We start from the raw sequence: 25801 nt of genomic DNA on the forward strand, positions 1-25801 counted from the left end.
CACATACTGGTGTTATACTGAGACCAGCAATCGCCTCAGCCTGGATGTGCAGTGCTGGCGTGGCTTGGTCGGAGTCACTGTCTGAAAATATTGACACCCTGGATAGGGACAGTATTTTACTGACTATAGAGCAGTTAAAGGATGCATTTCTTTATATGCGAGATGCACAGAGAGATATTTGCACTCTGGCATCAAGAGTAAGTGCGATGTCCATATCTGCCAGAAGAAGTTTATGGACGCGCCAGTGGTCAGGTGATGCGGATTCCAAACGACATATGGAAGTATTGCCGTATAAGGGGGAGGAATTATTTGGGGTCGGTCTATCGGATCTGGTGGCCACGGCAACGGCCGGAAAATCCACCTTTTTACCCCAGGTCACCTCCCAGCAGAAAAAGCCGCAGGCTTTTCAGCCGCTGTCCTTTCGTTCCTATAAGAACAAACGAGCAAAAGGACATTCCTATTTGCCCCGAGGCAAAGGAAAGGGTAAGAGACTGCAACAAGCAGCTCCTTCCCAGGAGCAGAAGCCCTCCCCGGCTTCTACAAAGGCTTCAGCATGACGCTGGGACCTTACAAGCAGACTCGGGGGCGGTGGGGGGTCGCCTCAAACATTTCAGCGCACAGTGGGCTCACTCGCAGGTGGACCCCTGGATCCTGCAGGTAGTATCTCAGGGTTACAGGTTGGAATTCGAGAAGTCTCCTCCTCGCCGTTTCCTAAAGTCTGCTTTGCCAACGTCTCCCTCCGACAGGGCGACGGTGTTGGAGGCCATTCACAAGCTGTATTCTCAGCAGGTGATAGTCAAGGTACCCCTCCTACAACAGGGACAGGGGTATTACTCCACGCTATTTGTGGTACCGAAGCCGGACGGCTCGGTAAGACCGATTCTAAATCTAAAATCTCTGAACCTGTACATACAAAAATTCAAGTTCAAGATGGAGTCACTCATAGCAGTGATAGCGAATCTGGAAGAAGGGGATTTTATGGTGTCCTTGGACATCAAGGATGCTTACCTTCATGTTCCAATTTGCCCTTCACACCAAGGGTACCTCAGGTTCGTGGTACAAAACTGTCATTATCAGTTTCAGACGCTGCCGTTTGGATTGTCCACGGCACCCCGGGTCTTTACCAAGGTAATGGCCGAAATGATGATCCTTCTTCGAAGAGAAGGCGTCTTAATTATCCCTTACTTGGACGATCTCCTGATAAGGGCAAGATCCAGAGAACAGCTGGAGGTCGGAGTAGCACTAACCCAAGTAGTGCTCCAACAACACGGGTGGATTCTGAATTTTCCAAAATCCCAACTGATCCCGACGACACGTCTGTTGTTCCTAGGGATGATTCTGGACACTGTTCAGAAAAAGGTATTTCTTCCGGAGGAGAAAGCCAGGGAGTTATCCGATCTAGTCAGGAACCTCCTAAAACCAGGAAAAGTATCTGTGCATCAATGCACAAGAGTCCTGGGAAAAATGGTAGCTTCTTACGAAGCGATTCCATTCGGCAGATTCCATGCACGAACTTTTCAGTGGGATCTGCTGGACAAATGGTCCGGATCGCATCTGCAGATGCATCAGCGGATAAAATTGTCCACAAGGACAAGAGTGTCTCTGCTATGGTGGTTGCAGAGTGCTCATCTGTTAGAGGGCCGCAGATTCGGCATACAGAACTGGGTCCTAGTGACCACGGATGCCAGCCTGAGAGGCTGGGGAGCGGTCACACAGGGAAGAAACTTCCAGGGCGTGTGGTCAAGCCTGGAGACGTCTCTTCACATAAATATACTGGAGCTAAGAGCAATCTACAATGCTCTAAGCCTGGCAAAACCTCTGCTTCAGGGTCAGCCGGTGTTGATTCAGTCGGACAACATCACGGCAGTCGCCCACGTAAACAGACAGGGCGGCACAAGAAGCAGGAGGGCAATGGCAGAAGCTGCAAGGATTCTTCGCTGGGCAGAAAATCATGTGTTAGCACTGTCAACTGTGTTCATCCCGGGAGTGGACAACTGGGAAGCAGACTTCCTCAGCAGACACGATCTGCACCCGGGAGAGTGGGGACTTCATCCAGAAGTCTTCCACATGATTGTGGTCCATTGGGAAAGACCAATGGTGGACATGATGGCGTCCCGCCTCAACAAAAAACTGGACAGGTATTGCGCCAGGTCAAGAGACCCTCAGGCAATAGCTGTAGACGCTCTGGTAACACCATGGGTGTACCAGTCAGTGTATGTGTTTCCTCCTCTGCCTCTCATACCAAAAGTACTGAGAATTATACGGCAAAGGGGAGTAAGAACGATACTCGTGGCTCCGGATTGGCCAAGAAGAACTTGGTACCCGGAACTTCAGGAGATGCTCACGGAAGATCCGTGGCCTCTACCTCTAAGACGGGACCTGCTTCAGCAGGGACCGTGTCTATTCCAAGACTTACCGCGGCTGCGTTTGACGGCATGGCGGTTGAACGCCGAATCCTAAGGGAAAAAGGCATTCCGGAAGAGGTCATCCCTACCCTGGTAAAAGCCAGGAAGGAGGTGACTGCACAACATTATCACCGCATTTGGAGAAAATATGTTGCGTGGTGTGAGGCCAGGAAGGCCCCGACGGAGGAATTTCAACTGGGTCGATTCCTACATTTCCTGCAAACAGGATTGTCTATGGGCCTCAAATTAGGGTCCATTAAGGTTCAAATTTCGGCCCTGTCGATTTTCTTCCAAAAAGAATTGGCTTCAGTTCCTGAAGTCCAGACTTTTGTAAAAGGAGTACTACATATACAGCCCCCGGTTGTGCCCCCAGTGGCACCGTGGGATCTTAATGTAGTTTTGGATTTTCTCAAATCCCATTGGTTTGAGCCACTCAAATCGGTGGATTTGAAATATCTTACATGGAAAGTAACCATGCTACTGGCCCTGGCTTCAGCCAGGAGAGTGTCAGAATTGGCGGCTTTATCGTATAAAAGCCCATATCTGATTTTCCATTCGGACAGGGCAGAACTGCGGACGCGTCCTCAGTTTCTGCCTAAGGTGGTTTCAGCGTTTCACCTGAACCAGCCTATTGTGGTGCCTGCGGCTACTAGCGATTTGGAGGATTCCAAGTTGCTGGACGTTGTCAGAGCATTGAAAATATATATTTCAAGGACGGCTGGAGTCAGAAAATCTGACTCGCTGTTTATACTGTATGCACCCAACAAGCTGGGTGCTCCTGCTTCTAAGCAGACGATTGCTCGTTGGAATTTGTAGCACAATTCAACTTGCACATTCTGTGGCAGGCCTGCCACAGCCTAAATCTGTCAAGGCCCATTCCATAAGGAAGGTGGGCTCATCTTGGGCGGCTGCCCGAGGGGTCTCGGCATTACAACTCTGCCGAGCAGCTACGTGGTCAGGGGAGAACACGTTTGTAAAATTCTACAAATTTGATACCCTGGCTAAGGAGGACCTGGAGTTCTCTCATTCGGTGCTGCAGAGTCATCCGCACTCTCCCGCCCGTTTGGGAGCTTTGGTATAATCCCCATGGTCCTGACGGAGTCCCAGCATCCACTAGGACGTCAGAGAAAATAAGATTTTACTTACCGATAAATCTATTTCTCGTAGTCCGTAGTGGATGCTGGGCGCCCATCCCAAGTGCGGATTGTCTGCAATACTTGTACATAGTTATTGTTACAAAAAAATCGGGTTGTTATTGTTGTGAGCCGTCTGTTCAGAGGCTCCTACGTTTGTCATACTGTTAACTGGGTTCAGATCACAAGTTGTACGGTGTGATTGGTGTGGCTGGTATGAGTCTTACCCGGGATTCAAAATCCTTCCTTATTGTGTACGCTCGTCCGGGCACAGTATCCTAACTGAGGCTTGGAGGAGGGTCATAGGGGGAGGAGCCAGTACACACCACCTAGTGGTCAAACTTTTAAATTTTGTGCCCTGTCTCCTGCGGAGCCGCTATTCCCCATGGTCCTGACGGAGTCCCAGCATCCACTACGGACTACGAGAAATAGATTTATCGGTAAGTAAAATCTTATTTTAAGTGCTAAAAAGTGTTTACATTAAGTGTTAAAATAATGATGCCCCGAAGCAGCCCCGCCCACACCAACCCATGGGGCCCCCTAGGGCTCGTGTGCAGTGTGCAGAGAGCGGTGTGTCCAAACTGAAATCTAAACTGTAAAAAAAAAGAAGCTGTCCAGCATGTGTGGGCTGCATGCAAAAGCAGCATGTATTTACCCTGCATAGAAAAAATATAAATATATTTGCTCCCCATGCATTGCTATATGGTTTGTTCCAGACACAAAGTTACTTGTTATTTTTGATTTACTTAAAAATCAGAATCAGGCCCTTAGTTCACGAACCGTGATCTGGGGATAGATTTCTGGGGGTGTGGATCATTACTAAAAAGGTCTACAGTCAATAGGTCGACCACTAATTGTCGACATGCATTAGGTCGACAGGGTCAAAGGTCGACATGGAAGTGGTCGACATCAAAAAAGGTTGATACCATTTTTTGGGGGTGTTTTTTCTGCCACAAACAGACCCCCATTAGTGTACCACGTCCCCTCACATGGCTCGCGCGCCATGCTTCAGGCGAGGTGCCTCGCTCCATTACCGCTGCACTCGGCACTGGTTACTATTCCCAATCGTGGTGCACGTGGCTGGTATCACGTCTACCTTTTAAACGGTCTACCTTTTTCATGTCGACCTTTTGACACTGCTGATCTAATGCATGTCTACCATTAATGGTCGACCTATTGACTGTAGAGTGTAGAGCTATAGACCGGGTGCTGATTTTGGGAGCTCCTGTTGGAAGACGCGTGTACCCTGTTATACATTGAGCATAATGTGTATTGCTTAATGATCACTTTTTTTCTGCTGTGTCCAGCAAACGGTTAAATGTTACATTCGTTTTTATGTAACTCTCCAGGTGCAGACACAGTTTGTTCATTGTTTATATGCTCTTCCCTCCTTTTATCAATGAAACCATGAATGAAGTTTTGTAGTTGAGAAAATGAGTTTACTAATCGGTTTCTTTTTTTTCTTTTTTTTTTCTTTTCTTTTTTATGTAGTTTTCAGATAATTACTACAGGGCAGAACTCATTGATGCTCTTTCCAATTCCGTGACCCCCGCAGTGAGTGTGAACAATGAATCCCGGACACTGGATAATCTGAACGCTGATGTCCGCCTTATTTTGGAGGAGATAACTCGCTTTCTCAATATGGAGAAACTTCTCCCCAGTTACAGGCATACTATAACGGTCAGGTACGTTGTACGTATGGGTGTGGTACGGAAAGTCGGCATTCGGAATGTCAGCGTAGTTGGGATGCTAACATTGGGAATGACGACAGTCGACATGACAATACCATTTCCCATACACTTACCAACTAACCCTAAACCTACTGTCGGCTGTCGACATTCTGGGTCAAATTCTGTTACTGCCTGTTTGGTCTAGTTGTCCCTCTCGTGCTGTCTGTCGACGTTGTGACCATGTTGATATTCTAAATGTTGACACGATGAATGTCGACACATTATACCACACCCGGGGGGAAGGAGGCTCTTGTATAAACACTGCACACCCATGTTTATGAGCTTAGCTAACATTATTCTTCCATAATGAGTCCCTTTATCAGCTTTATTTCTCTAACGTCCTTGAGGATGCTGGGACTCCATTAGGACCATGGGGAATAGACAGGCTCCGCAGGAGATAGGGCACTTTAAGAAAGCTTTGGACTCTGGGTGTGCACTGGCTCCTCCCTCTATGCCCCTCCTCCAGACCTCAGTTTTTACACTGTGCCCAGAGCAAGATGGGTGCACTGCAGAGAGCTCTCCAGAGTTCTCTGCCTAGAAGCATTTTTGTTTGGATTTTTTCTTTCTACCTTTTACTACTTTTTCACAGGGAGCACTGCTGGCAACAGGCTCCCTGCATCGAGGGACTGAGGAGAGAGGAGCAGACCACCTTGTCAAAGATAGGCTCTGCTTCCTCGGCTACTGGACACCATTAGCTCCAGAGGGGGTGAACGCAGGTTCTTACTGGGCGTCCACCCCCGGAGCCGCGCCGCCGTTCTCCTCACAGAGCTAGAAGTACAGAAGACAGAAGTCGTTAGGCGGCAGAAGCCTTCAGCTTCACTGAGGTAACGCACAGCACTGCAGCTGTGCGTCATTGCTCCCATACACCTCACATACTCCGGTCACTGTAAGGGTGCAGGGCGCAGGGGGGGGCGCCCTGGGCAGTAATATAAACCTCTGCATGGCAAAAAGACTATATACATGTACAGATGGGCTCTGTACATGTATATAAAAGAGCCCCCGCCATATTTTACTAAGTTTGAGCGGGACAGAAGCCCGCCGCCGAGGGGGCGGGGCTTCTCCCTCAGCACTCACCAGCGCCATTTTCTCTCCACAGCACAGCTGAGAGGAAGCTCCCCTGACTCTCCCCTGCTTACACACGTGAAAGGGTGCTTAAAAGAGAGAGGGGGGGGCACATAATTGTCGGTTTACATATTATACAGCGCTGCTGGGGAAAAACAATTTGTGTTGGTCTCCAGGGTTATTGCGCTGGGGTGTGTGCTGGCATACTCTCTCTCTGTCTCTCCAAAGGGCCTTGACAGGGATACTGTCTTCAGGAAAGGGGTTCCCTGTGTGTGTGTGAAGTGTGTCGGTACGCGTGTGTCGACATGTTTGACGAGGAAGGCTCACTTAATGTGGAGGGGGAGTGCTTGAATGTCAGGTCGCCGTCGGCAACGCCGACACCGGAATGGGTGGATATGCTGAATGTCTTGAATGCAAATGTCAATCTATTGCATAAAAGATTAGACAAGGCAGAAGCTAGGGATCAGTCAGGTAGCCAGTCCATGCCTGTCCCTGGGGCGCCAGGTCCTTCGGGGTCTCAGAAGCGCACCATATCCCAGATCGATGACACAGATACCGACACAGATACTGACCCTAGTGTCGACTATGAAGATGCAAAATTACAGCCAAAGGTGGCTAAGGGTATACGGTACATGATTATGGCCATTAAAGAGGTTTTGCATATTACTGAGGAACCCCCTGTCCCTGACACGAGGGTACACATGTATAAAGGGAAAAAGCCTGAGGTCAGGTTTCCATCCTCATTTGAATTAAGTGACTTGTGCGAAAAGGCTTGGGACTCTCCGGATAGGAGACCACAAGTTCCCAAAAGGATTCTCATGGCGTATCCTTTTCCACAAACTGATAGGATACGCTGGGAATCTTCGCCAAAAGTTGACAAGGCGCTGACACGTTTGTCCAAAAAGGTGGCACTGCCTTCTCAGGATACGGCTTCCCTCAAGGATCCTGCTGATTGCAGGCAGGAAATTACCTTAAAGCACATTTACAATCATTCCGGTACTATTGCTCGACCGGCTATGGCGTCGGCCTGGGTTTGTAGTGCAGTTGTAGCATGGGCAGATTCCTTATCTACGGAAATTGACACCTTAGATAGGGACGCCATTCAAATGACCATAGAGCATATCAGAGATGCTGCCTTGTATATGAGAGATGCTCAGAGAGACATTTGTTTATTAAGCTCCAGAATAAATGCTATGTCTATTTCTGCTAGACTGCTCTTGTGGACCCGACAGTGGACGGGAGATGCCGATTCAAAGCGGCATATGGAGTCCTTGCCTTACAAAGGAGTGGAATTGTTTGGAGACGGCCTCTCGGATCTTGTCGCTACGGCTGGTAAGTCAAATTTCTTACCTTATGTCCCCCCGCAGCATACAAAAAAGGCACCTCATTATCAAATGCAGTCCTTTCGTTCCAATAAAAACAAGAAGGTACGTGGATCATCCTTTGTTGCCAGAGGGAACGGCAGGGGAAAAAAGCTGCACACAGCTAGTTCCCAAGAGCAGAAGTCCTCCCCTGCGTCTGCTAAGTCCACCGCATGACGCTGGGGCTTTCCGAGGGGAGGCAGATCTGGTGGAGGCTCGTCTTCGATTTTTCAGCCACGTCTGGGTTCACTCGCAGGTGGATCCCTGGGCATTAGAGATTGTTTCTCAGGGATACAGGCTGGAATTCGAAGACTTGCCTCCTCGTCGATTTTTCAAATCGGCTCTGCCGGCTTCCCTGTCAGAGAGGGAGCTAGTGTTGGCAGCAATCCAAAAATTGTATATTCAACAGGTGATTGTCACAGTTCCTCATCTCCAGCAAGTAGAGGGATATTACTCAACCCTGTTTGTGGTCCCGAAACCGGACGGTTCGGTCAGACCCATTTTAAACCTGAAATCTCTGAACCTGTACTTGAAGAGGTTCAAGTTCAAAATGGAATCACTCAGGGCGGTCATCGCCAGCCTGGAGGGGGGGGATTGGATGGTGTCCCTGGACATAAAGGATGCTTACCTTCATGTTCCGATATTCCCCCCGCATCAGGCGTTCCTGAGATTTGCAGTGCAGGACTGTCACTACCAATTTCAGACGTTGCCGTTTGGGCTTTCCACGGCCCCGAGAATTTTCACCAAGGTAATGGCGGAAATGATGGTGCTCCTGCACAGGCAGGGGGTCACAATTATCCCATACTTGGACGATCTCCTCATAAAGGCGAGATCTCGGGAGAGGTTGCTGGACAGCGTGTCTCTGTCCATGAAGACGTTGCAGATACACGGCTGGATTCTCAATATACTGAAGTCCCAGCTAGTCCCTACAACACGTCTGACCTTTTTGGTGCTGATTCTAGACACAGACCAGAAAAAGGTTTTTCTTCCGATCGAAAAGGTTCAGGAACTCATAGCCATGGTCAGGAACCTATTAAAACCAAAAAAGATTTCAGTGCATCATTGCACGCGGGTCCTGGGGAAGATGGTGGCTTCCTACGAGGCCATCCCTTTCGGCAGGTTCCATGCGAGGACTTTTCAATGGGACCTCTTGGACAAGTGGTCCGGGTCCCATTTACAAATGCATCAAAGGATCACCCTGTCTCCCAGGACCAGGGTATCTCTCCTGTGGTGGCTGAACAGTGCTCACCTACTAGAAGGTCGCAGGTTCGGCATTCAGGACTGGGTCCTGGTGACCACGGACGCAAGCCTCCGAGGCTGGGGAGCAGTGACACTGGGAAGAAATTTCTAAGGTCTCTGGTCAAGCCTAGAGTCTTGTCTCCACATCAACGTCCTGGAGTTGAGGGCCATATACAACGCCCTGCGTCAAGCGGAAGAATTGCTTCGGAGACAACCGGTTCTGATTCAGTCAGACAATGTCACGGCAGTGGCTCATATAAACCGCCAAGGCGGAACAAGGAGCAGAATGGCCATGGCAGAAGCGACCAGGATTCTACGCTGGGCGGAAGGCCATGTAAGCGCGCTGTCATCCCGGGGGTGGACAACTGGGAGGCGGACTTCCTCAGCAGGCACGACCTGCATCCTGGAGAGTGGGGACTTCATCAAGAAGTCTTCGCACAGATCACGGATCGTTGGGGACTGCCTCAAATCGACATGATGGCATCCCGTCTCAACAAAAAGCTAAAGCGGTATTGCGCCAGGTCAAGGGACCCTCAGGCGGTAGCGGTAGACGCTCTGGTGACACCTTGGGTGTTCAGATCGGTCTATGTGTTTCCTCCTCTTCCTCTCATACCCAAGGTGTTGAGTATAATACGAAGAAGCAGGGTTAGAACAAAACTCATTGTTCCAGATTGGCCACGGAGGACTTGGTATCCGGAGCTGCAAGAGTTGCTCGCAGGGGATCCGTGGCCTCTTCCTCTAAGGCAGGACCTGCTGCGGCAGGGGCCCTGTCTGTTCCAAGACTTACCGCGGCTGCGTTTGACGGCATGGCGGTTGAACGCCGGATTCTAGCGGAAAAAGGGATTCCGGAGGAAGTCATTCCTACCCTGATCAGGGCTAGGAAAGATGTGACGTTAAAACATTATCACCATATATGGCGGAAATATGTTGCTTGGTGTGAGGCCAGAGCTGCTCCTACGGAGGAGTTCCATTTGGGCCGTCTACTCCACTTCCTTCAAACAGGAGTGACTTTGGGCCTAAAATTAGGGTCCATAAAGGTCCAGATTTCGGCCTTCTCCATTTTCTTTCAAAGAGAATTGGCCTCTATTCCTGAAGTACAGACCTTTGTGAAGGGAGTGCTGCATATTCAGCCTCCTTTTGTGCCTCCGGTGGCGCCTTGGGATCTTAACGTGGTGTTACGTTTCCTCAAGTCACCTTTGTTTGAACCACTCAAAACTGTGGAGTTAAAATATCTCACGTGGAAAGTGGTCATGTTGTTGGCGTTAGCTTCGGCAAGACGTGTTTCCGAATTGGCGGCTTAATCACATAAAAGCCCATACTTGGTTTTTTATGTGGATAGGGCAGAGTTGAGGACTCGCCCTCACTTTCTGCCAAAAGTGGTCTCATCTTTTCATGTGAACCAACCTATTGTCGTGCCTGTGGCTACACGGGACTTGGAGGATTTCGAGTCCCTGGATGTAGTCAGGGCTTTGAAGATTTATGTGACCAGAACGGCTAGAATCAGGAAGACTGAAGCTTTGTTCGTTCTGTATGCGGCCAACAAGGTTGGCGCTCCTGCTTCAAAGCAGACTATTGCTCGCTGGATCTGTAACACGATTCAGCAAGCACATTCTACGGCAGGATTGTCGTTACCGAAATCGGTTAAGGCCCACTCCACTAGGAAAGTGGGCTCTTCTTGGGGGCGGCTGCCCGAGGGGTCTCGGCATTACAGTTGTGCCGAGCAGCTACTTGGTCGGGGACAAACACCTTTGCAAAATTCTATAAGTTTGATACCCTGGCTGAGGAGGACCTCCTGTTTGCTCAATTGGTGCTGCAGAGTCATCCGCACTCTCCCGCCCGTTTGGGAGCTTTGGTATAATCCCCATGGTCCTTACGGAGTCCCAGCATCCTCAAGGACGTTAGAGAAAATAAGATTTTACTTACCGGTAAATCTATTTCTCGTAGTCCGTAGAGGATGCTGGGCGCCCGTCCCAAGTGCGGACTTCTTCTGCAAGACTTGTATATAGTTATTGCTTACATAAGGGTTATGTTATAGTTTTCGGTGGTACCGTGGCTATGTTGTTGTTCATACTGTTAACTGGGTAAGTTTATCACAAGTTATACGGTGTGGCTGGTATGAATCTCGCCCTTAGATTTACAAAAATCCTTCCTCGTACTGTCCATCTCCTCTGGGCACAGTTTCCCTAACTGAGGTCTGGAGGAGGGGCATAGAGGGAGGAGCCAGTGCACACCCAGAGTCCAAAGCTTTCTTAAAGTGCCCTATCTCCTGCGGAGCCCGTCTATTCCCCATGGTCCTTACGGAGTCCCAGCATCCTCTACGGACTAAGAGAAATAGATTTACCAGTAAGTAAAATCTTATTTTATTCCCTCCTACCTGCAGCTGCTTGCGTGCCATCCGGGTGCTTCAGAAGAACGGGCATGTGCCCAGTGACCCGACTGTCTTTAAGTCCTATGCCGAGTATGGGCACTTCATCGATGTCCGCGTTGCAGCCTTAGAAGCAGTTGTTGACTACACAAAGGGTAAGGCTTTTCTCACATGGTGGCTTATGTCAGCGATAGGCATCATCTGGTTGGCAGGGCATGCAGGGACTTGTAGTTCTGTAGCAGCAGGAGAGACACAGATTGCTCATAGCTGCCTTAGAATAAACTTACAGCTGAACGTAACAATTTCTGTCTCCATTATGTACATTTCTGTTACAATCTTCCATGTCCTAGCTTTGCATTGCTGTTAGATAGAGGTGCACCACCGATAGAGGTGCACCACCGTACGCAATACATGGCACTGCAGAAATGCTATCCAAATAGTCTAATCTTTGTAATTTTCCCCTACCACTGTGTTCCCTAATGTCCACAGTCTCAGTGCACTTGATTCATTAATCTCTTAAATACACTGGTTGTAATAATTTTATGTATTGATAGAGAGGTTTTTCGTTCCCTTTCACCATACTAGTTAAGGAAAGCAATGGCACTTACGAAGATATTTTATTTCCCCCTGTATAAAATATTTTCATTGCTGTACAAATAATGTGTGTCAGTGAGCGTCTTGTCATCAAGTCTGAGCCCTACTTCCTCTGGTCTCCCGAATTCATCCGTTTATGCAGGAAGCTAAAATCTATTAGAGCAGCCTGACAAATATGCTTGTGGTTTTCCTCTTGTAATAAACGGAATGGAACCGTGCAGTGTTTGTTCCAGTAAAACTGCTTCTATGTAAAATCCCTGAACCAGCACTTTGAATTTTTAGGCGGAAAATAGATTTCTTGCGAAACGATGGACAAGTGATTTTTCATGAGCGTTTCTGGATATTTTAGACATGGATATCAATTTTTTGTTAAATGAGCGTTGTTTCCCTGGACTATATTGCTTTTTGCTGGCCACCTTGTAACACCAACTGTAAGGCTTAGCAAAGTACATGACGCCTAGAGCCACGGGGCGGTATTATTATTTATTATTATTAACCTTTATTTATATGGCGCCACAAGGGATCCGCAGCGCCCAATTACAGAGTGCATAAATAATCAAACAGGAAAACAGCAACTTACAGTTGACGACAATATAGGACAAGTACAGGGTAAATAAACATAGTTACATCAGCAGATGACACTGGAATAAGTATCAGGTGGCAGAAGACTGCTGGATTTGGTGCAGTTGAAGATTATTAAAGTAAGAAAAAGGATAAGCACACAAGGGAAGTGGACCGTGCTCATGAGAGCTTACATTCTAAAGGGGAGGGGCAGACAGACAGGGGTGACACAGATGGGGTAGATAGAGAGCGTGTAACAGAGGGTTAGGAGGAGAATTGGCTGGATTTGGTGAAGAAGTGGGTCTTGAGAGCCCGTTTGAAGTTTTGTAGAGAGGTGGAGAGTCTGAGGGGGAGAGGTAGGGAATTCCAGAGAAGTGGTGCAGCACGTGAAAAATGTATTGAAGTCCGAGTTCAGCGGGGATGTCATCAAACTCGGACGTTTTTTAAAGGGGCAATCATTTACAAAGCTAAACCATGCTTTGTAAATGATTGCCCTTTAAAAAAAAAAAAAAAAAAAAATCTCAGTTTGTCCGGTATCCAGCATTGCCACTGAAGCAGACTTCATTACATCCCAGCCATAGTGTACTGTAAATCAGGCAGCAGTCTGAATATGTTCTCCTCTTTCTGTTATATGCCTGTTGGGTGTATATGTTATCTGTCTTTTCTATGCCTGTGGGGTGTATATGTTATCTGTCTGTTATATGCCTGTGGGGTTGTATATGTTATCTGTCTGTTATATGCCTGTGGGGTGTATATGTTATCTGTCTGTTATATGCCTGTGGGGTGCACAGACAAAATTCTTAAAGCTATGTCTGCAAATGCTAGGAGCTTAGGAGACAAAATTCCAGAGCTAATTGCGATAATGACAAGGGATAACCTGGATTTTGTGGCAATTACAGAGTCTTGGTGCAATGAGAATCATGACTGGGACATAGCTATACCAGGATACAATTTATTTAGGAAGGATAGAATAGGAAGAATAGGAGGAGGGGTAGCAATATATGTGAAAAAAAGCATAAATGCTACTTTAATACAAAATATTGAAGCCAAAACTGAGGCCCTTTGGGTCACCATAGAAACTGTGAAGAAGGACATTATTCGCATTGGGGTGATCTATAGACCACCAGGCCAGGGGCAGGATTTGGACAGGAACCTATTGTTGGACATCTCTAAAATGGCTTTAAAGGGAGAAGTCATAATCATGGGAGACTTTAATTTACCTGATGTAAATTGGGAAGGGTCTTTTGCAAGTTCAGCTACAAGTGGCAAATTTCTACATTCCTTACAGGGAGCATCTCTCAAGCAATTGGTGAGGGAGCCCACTCGCAAAGACTCAATATTAGATCTAATTCTTACAAATGGTGATAGGATATCTGATATATATGTGGGTGAGCACCTGGGATCCAGTGATCATCAAGCAGTATGGTTTAGTATAAAGACAGGATCCAACTCCTGTCACACAAAAACAAAGGTGTTGGATTTTAGAAATGCTGACTTTGCAAAAGTGGGGAGATGTTTAAGGGATTCATTGGCAGACTGGAGGAACTTGGAAGAAGTGCAGGAGAGGGGGGAAAAACTGAAAAGTGCAATACTAAGTGCAACAGACCTTTGTATCAAAATGGTTAGGAAAAGCACCAGGAAAAGGAAGCCAGTGTGGTTCACAAAAGAAGTATCAACTAGTGTGAAAGCAAAAAAGATGGCTTTTAGGAAATACAAACAGACTCAAAATAATAACGACAAAGAGGTGTATCTGGACAGACGGAAGGATGCTAAGAAAGTGATCAGACGTACAAAGGCAGAAGCTGAGGAGAAAATGGCCCAGTCAGTAGATAAAGGGGGCAAAACTTTTTTTTAAGTATATAAGTGAAAGGAGAAAATCAAATGGAGGAATAATAAGACTTAAGACAGAGAGTGAGCATTTGGTGGAGGGAGACAAGGCAATAGCAGATCACCTAAATAATTATTTTTGCTCAGTATTTACTACAGAAGAAGGGATGGGGCCACAGTTAAGTTGCAAGGACATTCATAAAAATAAGGTAGATGAAAATACATTTACAGAGGAAAAGGTCCTAACAGAACTTTCAAAACTAAAAATGGATAAATCAATGGGACCAGATGGGATACACCCAAGGATACTCAAAGAGCTAAAAGATGTGCTGGTTACACCTTTAACAGAATTATTTAACCAGTCACTAAATACAGGTGCTATTCCAGAGGACTGGAAAAGAGCAAATGTAGTTCCACTGCACAAAAGTGGAAGCAAGGAAGAAGCAAGTAATTACAGACCAGTAAGCCTTACATCAGTAGTAGGGAAAGTAATGGAAAAACTATTAAAAGAAAGAGTAGTGGAATATCTTAAATCAAACAACTTACAGGATCCAAAACAGCATGGATTTACTGGTGGGAGATCATGCCAAACAAATCTTATTGACTTTTTTGACTCGGTGATGAAAATAATAGATCAAGGGGGAGCTGTAGATGTAGCATATCTAGACTTTAGTAAGGCATTTGACACTGTCCCACATCGCAGACTGCTAAATAAACTTGAAAGCCTGGGGGTGGATTATAAATCAGTTAAATGGATAAGAACCTGGTTGCAGGATAGAAAACAGACAGTCGTAGTTAATGGAGTGCAATCTATGGAGGGAAATGTTACCAGTGGAGTACCCCAGGGATCTGTACTTGGTCCAGTTCTCTTTAATATCTTTGTTGGTGACATTGCAGATGGTATTGAAGGGAAGATATGCCTTTTTGCAGATGATACAAAGATATGCAACAGGGTAGACACACCATGAGGGGTAAAACAAATTATTAATGACCTAGGTAGGCTTGAGAAATGGTCAAGAACGTGGCAACTACAGTTTAATGCTAAAAAATGCAAAATCATGCACTTGGGTCTCAAAAACCCAAAGGCTAAATATAGTATCAAGGGTACTATAATGGAAACTACTGAGGAGGAAAGAGATTTAGGAGTCACTATTTCAAGTGACTTGAAGGCAGGAAAGCAATGTAACAAAGCAATGAGAAAGGCAAGTCAGATGCTTGGTTTCATAGGGAGAGGAATCAGTAGCAGGAAAACAGAAGTGATAATGCCACTGTATAGGTCATTGGTACGGCCCCATCTGGAATACTGTGTCCAGTTCTGGAGACCCTATCTCCAGAAGGATATAAATACATTAGAGAGTGTACAAAGATACAAAGAAGGGCAACTAAAATGGTGCATGGCCTGCATCACAAAACTTACCCGAAAAGGCTAAAAGATCTTAACATGTATAGTATGGAGGAGAGAAGGGAAAGGGGGGACATGATAGAAACTTTCAAATATATCAAGGGTCTTAACAAAGTTCAGGAGGGAAACATTCTTCAAAGGAAAAGAAGTATTAGAACTCGAGGGCATACATTGAGACTGGAGGGGGGGGGGGGGGTTCAGGGGAAATTTAAGGAAAAATTACTTCACAGAAAGGGTAGTGGATAAGTGGAATAGCCTCCCATCAGAGGTGGTAGAGGCTAAGACTGTAGGGCAATTTAAACATGCTTGGGACAGGCATATGAATATCCTTACAAAGAATTAATGTTAAAAAAGGGTTGAGATTGCCTAAAGGATAAAATAAAAAAGGGGCAGACTAGATGGGCCAAGTGGTTCTTATCTGCCGTCAAATTCTATGTTTCTATGTTATCTGTCTGTTATATGCCTGTGGGGTGTATATGTTATCTGTCTGTTGTGCTTACAGTGGACAGAAGCTACGAGGATTTACAGTGGCTGCTGAAGATGGCTCAGGATGACGCTCTGCCATATATAAGGTAAACTGTTCACAATGAAAATGTGTTTTTGTTTACTGAATCTTTTTATAAAACATAGAAAATTTACATCATGGACGTTAACATGGCTCCGCAAATGGACGGAGATATCTTATTTTGCTTTGTAATTAAAAGTCTAATGAATCAAACACTCACCCCAGAACAGAGAACATTTAGAAATGGATGAATATGAGACTTCAGCAATACCAAATGTTGTTATTGATAAAGTGCCTACTATATACCTGAGAACACGAAGATCAAGAAAAATGGTGGAAAATTTAATTTTTATGTGGATTTCTATTTTAGAGTCTTTTCAAAGGATCACTAACCCTGAAACTAATATTGTTATAGATAAGCAGCTGTGTAAACAAGTCCAGTGGGACAAAATAATTCTTTACATAGTAACATAGTATCTAAGGTTGAAAAAAGACAATTGTCCATCGAGTTCAACCTATTTGTGGCCTCCTATGCATGATGATTTATCTAAAATTTTGACTGATGCTGATGTCAGCCGTTGCATTTTATCCCTTATTATAGTAACTATAGTGCGTGACTACCCACCATAACCCTGGATATCCTTATCCATTAGGAATTTATCTAACCCATTCTTAAAGGTGTTGACAGAGTCCACCATTACAACTCCCTCAGGCAGGGAATTCCAAACACGTATCGTCCTTACCGTGAAAAAGCCTTTACGACGTATTGTGCGGAATCTCCTCTAACCTGAGCGAGTGTCCACGAGTCCTATGGGTTGATCTGGCCAAAAACAGGTCCCGCGCAAGCTCTGTGTATTGTCCCCGTATGTGTTTGTAGATGTTGATCATGTCCCCTCTTAGTCTCCTCTTTTCCAGTGTAAACATGCCTAGTCTTTCAAGCCTTTCCTTTACCATTTATTACAAATATAAAGTTTTGTGATGCGGTTCGGTTCTCCAGAAATCTGAATCTACATGGATTTTGTGGATCTGAACTAAACCAAAACTCGGCCAGGGTCCTCCCGAGGAGATGTGATCCGAACGAAGAGCTAGTTTGAATCTACCCGCGTTTCGGAATTTGGATTTTAAATCTGAGTTTCTGATTTTGATTTGTAAAAATTACATGATTTTAGATGTTTGCATTGATTTTTTTGACTGTATTTTTAAACCAAAATCCAAATCCGAGTCAGAACACTTGAGGGTAGTTTTGCCAAAATCAAAACATCATGATGAATTAGAACCAAAACCGAAACCCCGGATTTCGCACAAATCTCTAATTTTTAGTATCATTGCGATCTGATACAAATCGTAGTAAGATGCACATTTATTGGCAAGCTGCTCAATCAGATTTTGATGTCACTCAGGTGCTAAAAGGAAGGGGTAATTCTGGGTAAGAAAAAAACAGTTTGCGATCCCTAATGCACACTGAGTGAGAAATAACACTACATAATAATCAGATAATACGGAGATCTTAGTTGCGTATATCTGCAGATATAGGGTTAAGCCCCCAGGCCGTTCATCAAGGCGTCTCCAATACAGGGGTCCCTAATACTAGGTGTGGGTCCGGGGTGCGAGACCCCATCATGTCGGCACAGGTTGGCTACCCCAGGGCAGCACACAAGTGACAGTAAGGGTTAATAAGAAGCACATAAGTGCTATGTAAGTGAGGTGTGATTTAAATAATACAAAAATATATACAATGTGATGGGGGAGGGGGGACCTAAGTGTTAATAAAGTGTTAGGGTGTGCCAACCTGAAGCAGCCCAGCCATGCCAACATAGGGAAAAATCGCACCCCAGACCCACCCCATAAATAATAACAAATATGTCTGGGTCTAGTAAGCACAGAAAGGTGGGGAATCTGCAAAATCGCGCAATATAGCACAAAAACATTAGGTGAATAAGGGAACATCTGTATGTGCACAGTCACTGCGGTCTTGCTGGTGTAAGCAAATGTTTGCTTGGATAGGGAGCTTTAAAGCCTACATAGTCTTATCTCCCACTAGGTGGAGGTAAAGGATCAGCTGGCCATTACATCCAGGGGGCTAACAGAAGTGTACTGTAAGCATGTCAGCCATATAAAACTGATTTTCTCTACCTGCCAACTTTCTGTAATTATATAATCCAGCTGCTATTGATGTGGCCTGGGCACCTCATTGCCAGTCTCCAGCGCACTGAGGCTGCGTTGTTGAGATTGCTGTTTATTGTTGTGCGCGGTTAACCATTAACTGTAAAGGTCTGCATATAATCTGCTATTTGTCCTGGGTCCAGTCATTCAAAGGCTGTCCTTAATGGCAGACATTTAAGTGTAAAATTGATTCACCACCCAGAGTGTTGGAGCCCGTTAACTGGCCGTACCACCAGTATTCAGCTTATCGATTCGCTCAAGCTAGTGCCGTCCTTTTGTGCTTCAGTCCTATCAAGTGAGTTGATCTTTTGAAGTCTCACGCAGAATGGTTCAATCCACGGAACGGCTGCAGCCACTGTACAAAGCGATAGTTTTGCTTGAAAGGATAGAAATAATGTTTTGTTTACTGTTTCCATTATGATCTGCCTACTGTGTAAAGTAGTGGTTTCCAAATAAATCACTGTGCTCAGAAGAATGAGAATTTTATCTACAGCACACCTAGGCATTAAGGGGGTAATTCAGACCTGATCGTAGCAGCAAATTTGTTAGCAGTTGGGCAAAACCATCTGCACTGCAGGTTGGGGGCAGATATAACATGTGCAGAGAGAGTTAGATTTGGGTGTGGTGTGTTCAAACTGAAATCTAAATTGCAGTGTAGAAATAAAGCAGCCAGTATTTACCCTGCACAGAAAAAATATAACCCACCCAAATCTAACTCTCTCTGCACATGTTATATCTGCCCCACCTGCAGTGCACATGGTTTTGCCCAACTGCTAACAAATTTGCTGCTACGATCAGGTCTGAATTACCCCCTAAGTTTATTATTGAGGAACTCTGCTAACATTATTAAAGTAAGAAAATGGTGCTTACCCATCATTCTTAGGTCAGTTATGTGGTGGGGAATAGGGTTGCACTTCCCTTTGTCCATGCATTTTACGATTGGTAGCCACCAGCACTTGTTTTGCCTATCATAGTGACCATAAATCATTTTATTTGTGAACCACCAACCAGCGGCACCCCTGCAATCGCCCCGCGGCACCCAGTTTGGGTACCATTGGTGTAACGTATAACACTGAACATCTGTCAGATCGAATACTAATGATATGTGTATCTGAACTTAAGTCCGCACTGTGATGTGTGCAGAGAAAATAAATGACTTTGTAAGACTCTCTGCATTGTTCCTAAACAGAACCCAGTTGTTATGAAACATAACTGGAAGGCTTTTAAATTCAGATACATCTAAACACAACCAGTTCTGCTCTGTATATATAGCATTAGCAGAGCCAACAATACACCACATTTTTTGTAATTCAAGTCACTTTGCAACTAACAGATTTGCACAAATGGTGGGGATTTCCTGGGGGCGCTGAGGTGGGTTCACTGTTACAGGGTGCAGAAACACATTTAGGCTCCTCCAAATACAAAGCCGAATAGTAAAATACCGAAAGCCAAATATATGTTTTAGGGTTACCGGCAGCTGACGTTGTGTGTGTTCCTCTGCTTTGTTTGCACTGGGTGTGTTTAGGTTTTATTATAACTCAGTCTTCGTGTTGTGGTGAGCAGCGTGGACAGCCGCTAAGGCTGAATAACGTGACTCTGCTTTTTCTGTGCTCTAGACAGCGAGCGGTGATTTGAAGGCGCTCGTAAATTGTAAGAGGCCCCTCTGTGGGGCCAACCACAACCTTAGCAGATGGAAGGGCGGAAGCCTCAAATAACTGGGGGGTGATCTCTCCATGCAGCATAAGTCACTATTATGTTACTTACTGCAGTGACCTGGCTCGTGCTGGCTGCTTTCAGCATTGAATCAGTCAGCTAAGCCCTACAGTAAATTAGAAACAGGCTCCGAGACATTACAGGGGTAGAAAGACCCCAGCTTTCCTTTACAGTTTGCTGGAGACGGGGGAAATTCTAAGAAGTTTGTAATACCCTGGAGTCCTATGTTTTTGCGCTCCCTTTTCCGTACGCCTCTAACATTCTACTTACTTTTCCTATGCTAATACGAGAATCCGCCAAAGGGTGCAGAATACCCAAGCCTGTCCCGCCCACTGCGCTTCTGTCTGCATCCGTCATTAGTATCTGCACTTAAAGCAACCCCTTGCTAGATGCATATGATCCAACAGGAGCAGTCGTCCTATGTCCGCATGAGCAGTACGATCATGGAAGTTGTATTACATAGAAACATAGAATTTGACGGCAGATAAGAACCACTTGGCCCATCTAGTCTGCCCCTTTTCTATCCTTTAGGTAATCTCAACCCTTTTTGAACCTTAATTTTTTGTAAGGATATTCATATGCCTATCCCAAGCATGTTTAAATTGCTCTACAGTCTTAGCCTCTACCACCTCTGATGGGAGGCTATTCCACTTGTCCACTACCCTTTCTGCGAAGTAAGTTTTCCTTAAATTTCCCCTGAACCTGCCTCCCTCCAGTTTCAGTGTATGTCCTCGAGTTCTAATACTCCTCTTCCTTTGAAGAACGTTTCCCTCCTGAACTTTGTTAAAACCCTTAATATATTTGAAAGTTTCTATCATGTCCCCCCTTTCCCTTCTCTCCTCCAAACTATACATGTTAAGATCTTTTAGCCTTTCCAGGTAAGTTTTGTGATGTAGGCCATGCACCATTTTAGTTGCCCTTCTTTGTACACTCTCTAAAGTATTTATATCCTTCTGGAGATATGGTCTCCAGAACTGGACACAGTATTCAAGATGCGGCCGTACCAATGACCTATACAGTGGCATTATCACATTTTTTTTTCCTGCTACTGATTCCTCTCCCTATGCAACCAAGCATCTGACTTGCCTTTCTCATTGCTTTGTTGCATTGCTTTCCTGCCTTTAAGTCACTTGAAATAGTGACTCCTAAATCCCTTTCCTCCTCAGTAGTTTCCATTATAGTACCCTTGATACTATATTTAGCCTTTGGGTTTTTGAGTGCATGATTTTGCATTTTTTAGCATTAAACTGTAGTTGCCATGTTCTTGACCATTTCTCAAGCCTAGCTAGGTCATCAATCATTTGTTTTACCCCTCCCGGTGTGTCTACCCTGTTGCAAATCTTTGTATCATCTGCAAAAAGGCATACTTTCCCTTTAATACCATTTGCAATGTCACCAACAAAGATATTAAAGAGACCTGGTCCGAGTACAGATCCCTGGGGTACTCCACTGGTAACATTTCCTTCCAAAGATTGCACTCCATTTACTACAACTGTCTGTTTCCTATACTTCAACCAGGTTCTTATCCATTTAACTGTTTTGTAATCCACCCCAACGCTTTCAAGTTTATTTAGCAGTCTGCGATGTGGGACTGTGTCAAATGCCTAACTAAAGTCTAGATACGCTACATCTACAGCTCCCCCTTGATCTATTATTTTCATCACAGAGTCAAAAAAGTCAATAAGATTTGTTTGGCATGATCTCCCACCAGTAAATCCATGCTGTTTTGGATCCTGTAAGTTGTTTGATTTAAGATATTCCACAACTCTTTCTTTTAATAGTTTTTCCATTACTTTCCCTACTAGTGATGTAAGGCTTACTGGTCTGTAGTTACTTGCTTTTTCCTTGCTTCCACTTTTGTACAGTGGAACTACATTTGCTCTTTTCCAGTCCTCTTGAATGGCACCTGTATTTAGTGACTGGTTAAATAATTCAGTTAATGGTGCCACCAGCACATCTTTTAGCTCTTTTAGTATCCTTGGGTGTATCCCACCTGGCCCCATTGATTTTTCCACTTTTAGTTTTGAAAGTTCTGTTAAGACCGTCTCTTCTGTACATGTAGTTTCATCTACCTAATTTTTATGAATGTCCTTGCAACTTAACTGTGGCCCCTTCCCTTCTCCTTCTGTAGTAAATACGGAGCAAAAATAATGATTTAGGTGATCTGCTATTGCCTTGTCTCCCACCACCAAATTCTCACTCTCTGTCTTAAGTCTTATTATTCCTCCATTTGATTTTTCCTTTCATTCATATACTTAAAAAACTTTTTGCCCCCTTTTTCTACTGACTGGGCCATTTTCTCCTCAGCTTCTGCCTTTGCACGTCTGATCACTTTCTTAGCATCCTTCCGTCTGTCCAGATACACCTCTTTGTCATTATTATTTTGAGTCTGTTTGTATTTCCTAAAAGCCATCTTTTTTGCTTTCACACTAGTTGATACTTCTTTTGTGAACCACACTGGCTTCCTTTTCCTGGTGCTTTTCCTAACCATTTTGATACAAAGGTCTGTTGCACTTACTATTGCACTTTTCAGGTTTTCCCACCTCTCCTGCACTCCTTCCAAGTTCCTCCAGTATGCCAATGAATCCCTTAAACATCTTCCCATTTTTGCAAAGTCAGCATTACTAAAATCCAACACCTTTGTTTTTGTGTGACAGGAGTTGGATCCTGTCTTTATACTAAACCATACTGCTTGATGATCACTGGATCCCAGGTACTCACCCACATATATGTCTGATATCCTGTCACCATTTGTGAGAATTACCCACCCATGACACTCCCACAAAGCAGTTATGCTCTTTGGCAGTGCCAGGTTGCCACTCAGCAACGTCCATTTCATGTAAAGTGTGGTCCGTCAGCAGCCAGAGCAATCCATTCACAGTAACAATCTATGGGCCTAATTCAGGGTTGCTCGCAAAAGCGAAATCTTTTTCTAATGGGCAAAACCATGTGCACTGCAGGTGGGGCAGATGTAACATGTGCAGAGAGAGTTAGATTTGGGTGGGGTGTGTTCAAACTGAAATCTAAATTGCAGTGTAAAAATAAAGCATCCAGTATTTATCCTGCACAGAAACAATATAACCCACCCAAATCTAACTCTCTCTGCACATGTTACATCTGCCCCCCCTGCAGTGCAAATGGTTTTGACCATTAGAAAATTTGGCCCATATTAGTTAGTTTGTCACAGATTATGTTTTTTCACGCATGTTCATTATAGAGAAATCCGCTTTTCCACTTGCAAAAGACTACGTATCAGGCACACTGTGTATAATACATATCTATCTATCTATCTATCTATCTATCTATCCGCGCGAAAGCCCTCACTGACTCACTGACTCACTGACTCACTGACTCACTGACTCACTGACTGACTGACTGACTGACTGACTGACTCACTCATCACTGATACTTTCCCAATATGTTAGGAAGCTGAAATGTAACATAGGTATTCTTCAGGTGGGAAATAGGAAAACTACGTAATTAGAATTTAAAAAACCTCCCCATAGGGCAGTGGTTCCCAAACTTTTTTGAATCATGGCACCCTAGAGTATCAGAATTATTTTCACGGCACCCCTAAGCCAATAGGTTAATATTGAAAAATTTAGAAAGAAATATTAAATTAAGTAAATTGTCTTTATGTGTCACCCTTAGGGTAACTTATGTGGTGAGGGACAAGATTTGCTTCTGATTGTCAATATATTTTATGATTGTCAGCCATTAACACTGGTTTTGCTTTTTACATTGACCATTCAGAATTTGAATTGGTTCTGGACCACCAACCCGAGGCACCCCTGCAAGTGTCCCGAGGCACCCCAGGGTGCCACGGCACACAGTTTGGGAACCACTGCCATAGGGGATGAAAAGGGGGATGACATAATGACATCATTACCGATGCGTGGCTTGCGTTGCGTGAACGATAACGCCCCAAATGAACAATGGGATCAAAATTTGGATTGCACCTCCAGTGTGTAAAATTTAATAAACTACAAGAATGGTCCTTTCGAGTAACGCCAAGAACCATGGATTCATTTTTACTTATATTAACATGTCTCTAATTTACATCTCATTTATATTTACAACCGTGAAACTCAGAAACTCCCGTGCGAAGAACAGGTAGAACAGCTGGTGTGTTATTATATGCACGCTGTTTCTGTAAAGTGGCTTGGTGCCTGCTGAAGGCTATCTACAGTAAGGGCAGGATGGCACGGCTATGTGTCTCATCCATCCCTTAAGATTCCTTACAGTTACTTGTACAATCCTTACAGAGAGCCCAGTCCTATAGTGTGTCCACAATGTGCACAGCACAATATCTGTGATTATGTTATTTGCTTACAGCGGTGGCAATGATCGTCATAACACTGGCTCCAGATATTAGTGTAATTAATGACCTAATTATTTGTGTCCTGAGTGGAGACGCGTTGCTTCAGTCTCCAAGTGTCTTAAGGTCCAGTAAACATGTTTCTTGTTTAGTTCAGTTATGCAATTATGTTCCTACACTCCTTAACTCCTTCAGTGGCCGGCAGTGACGATATTATGACCAGGATCATTGTTTTCTTGCAAATGTTTTATTTTTTAGCAGGATAATAAACTTATGTTAGTACTATATTAAAGATAAATGTGTTAGTGTATATTATAGAGGGACAAAAAGTGAACCCCTAAATAAAAATGGCTATTTCTCCCGTGTCTAGGGATGTAGTGTGTACATCACTCAGGGTCTGGAGCTATGTACTCACCCGGGATACACTTACCTGTGGTGCGTTGCTTGTCACTCACTATAAGAACAGAGTGTGTGGACTGTTCCTCAGTAGAACACAGCGCTGGAGCAGTTTGCTGCATGTTTGCTATCTGATTTTGGTCCACAAGAGACCCCAGTGAAGATGGACTAATACATTTTTAATATTTTTTTTTTCCTTTAATAAAAAGTTGTGACATTCTGACAGGTGTCAGGTTTCTGGTGCCGGTCTTCTGACCACCGACATCCAGTCCGTCGACATGCCAATTACATCCCCTTTACTTGGTTCTGACGGTGTTACTTTTGAACTACGTTGTACTCTTCCTATGTTATTTGCACCTTGAAGGCTCCTATTACCCCTGCTACATATCTCACCTCATGCACCTATGCTTTCTGCATCATATTTTATTATGTTCGTAACGGTTACTTATATAGCGCCAGGTTATTCCATTGCATTTACAGTTGTGAACAGACGTAATAAAGACTGGGTAATAACAGACAGACCTAGAGGTCAGAGGGCCCTGCTAGCCATATGGTGTGACTTAGATGCTACAGGTAGCAATTTACAGATTTTCTTACTTATTTCAGAATTTAGTGTCTATGTTGCATCACAGCTACATCCAAAGTCGCTTATAGTGTCCTTCGTGCCTAGGATTAGTATTTGTCGCAATGGAGTTAGTGGTTTAAGCAAAACGTTGCGCGCCGAGACCTATGGCACTCGTATGATTCCCATGTAAGTGTCCGTTGCACACAGCTGCTGTGCCCAGTGCGCCTGTGCATTGTACTTTTGTCACATTAGTGATGCGAGTAAGACACAGATTTGTTAGAAAACTGTGTGGCAGGACGCATTGTGCGGCTTAGTTGCAAATTCCATGGAGCACCAGACGTGGCTATTTGTCACAGTTTGAGGATATTGTATGTGCACTCCATTGTAACACAGAACAAGCATTTCAGGTATCCATAGTTCCATCAATCAAACATAATTTTTGTTCTCTTCAAGAGGCCACAG

The 25801-nt window shown here is 44.8% G+C and overlaps 1 protein-coding gene across 2 annotated transcripts in view; it reads left to right on the top strand.

The window, feature by feature from the left end:
- Positions 1 to 25801, top strand: part of TAF2 (TATA-box binding protein associated factor 2) — a 250202-nt gene that overhangs the window by 180032 nt on the left and 44369 nt on the right. For both annotated transcript variants that reach the window (XM_063924457.1, XM_063924456.1), the window contains exons 19-21: positions 5030 to 5223; positions 11311 to 11450; positions 16182 to 16251. In XM_063924457.1, coding sequence (XP_063780527.1) covers positions 5030 to 5223; positions 11311 to 11450; positions 16182 to 16251 — 404 coding nt within the window. The remainder of the gene's footprint in view (positions 1 to 5029; positions 5224 to 11310; positions 11451 to 16181; positions 16252 to 25801) is intronic.

This window comes from Pseudophryne corroboree, chromosome 5 (genome assembly GCF_028390025.1).
Source record: "Pseudophryne corroboree isolate aPseCor3 chromosome 5, aPseCor3.hap2, whole genome shotgun sequence".
In the NCBI taxonomy this organism is placed as follows: domain Eukaryota; kingdom Metazoa; phylum Chordata; class Amphibia; order Anura; family Myobatrachidae; genus Pseudophryne; species Pseudophryne corroboree.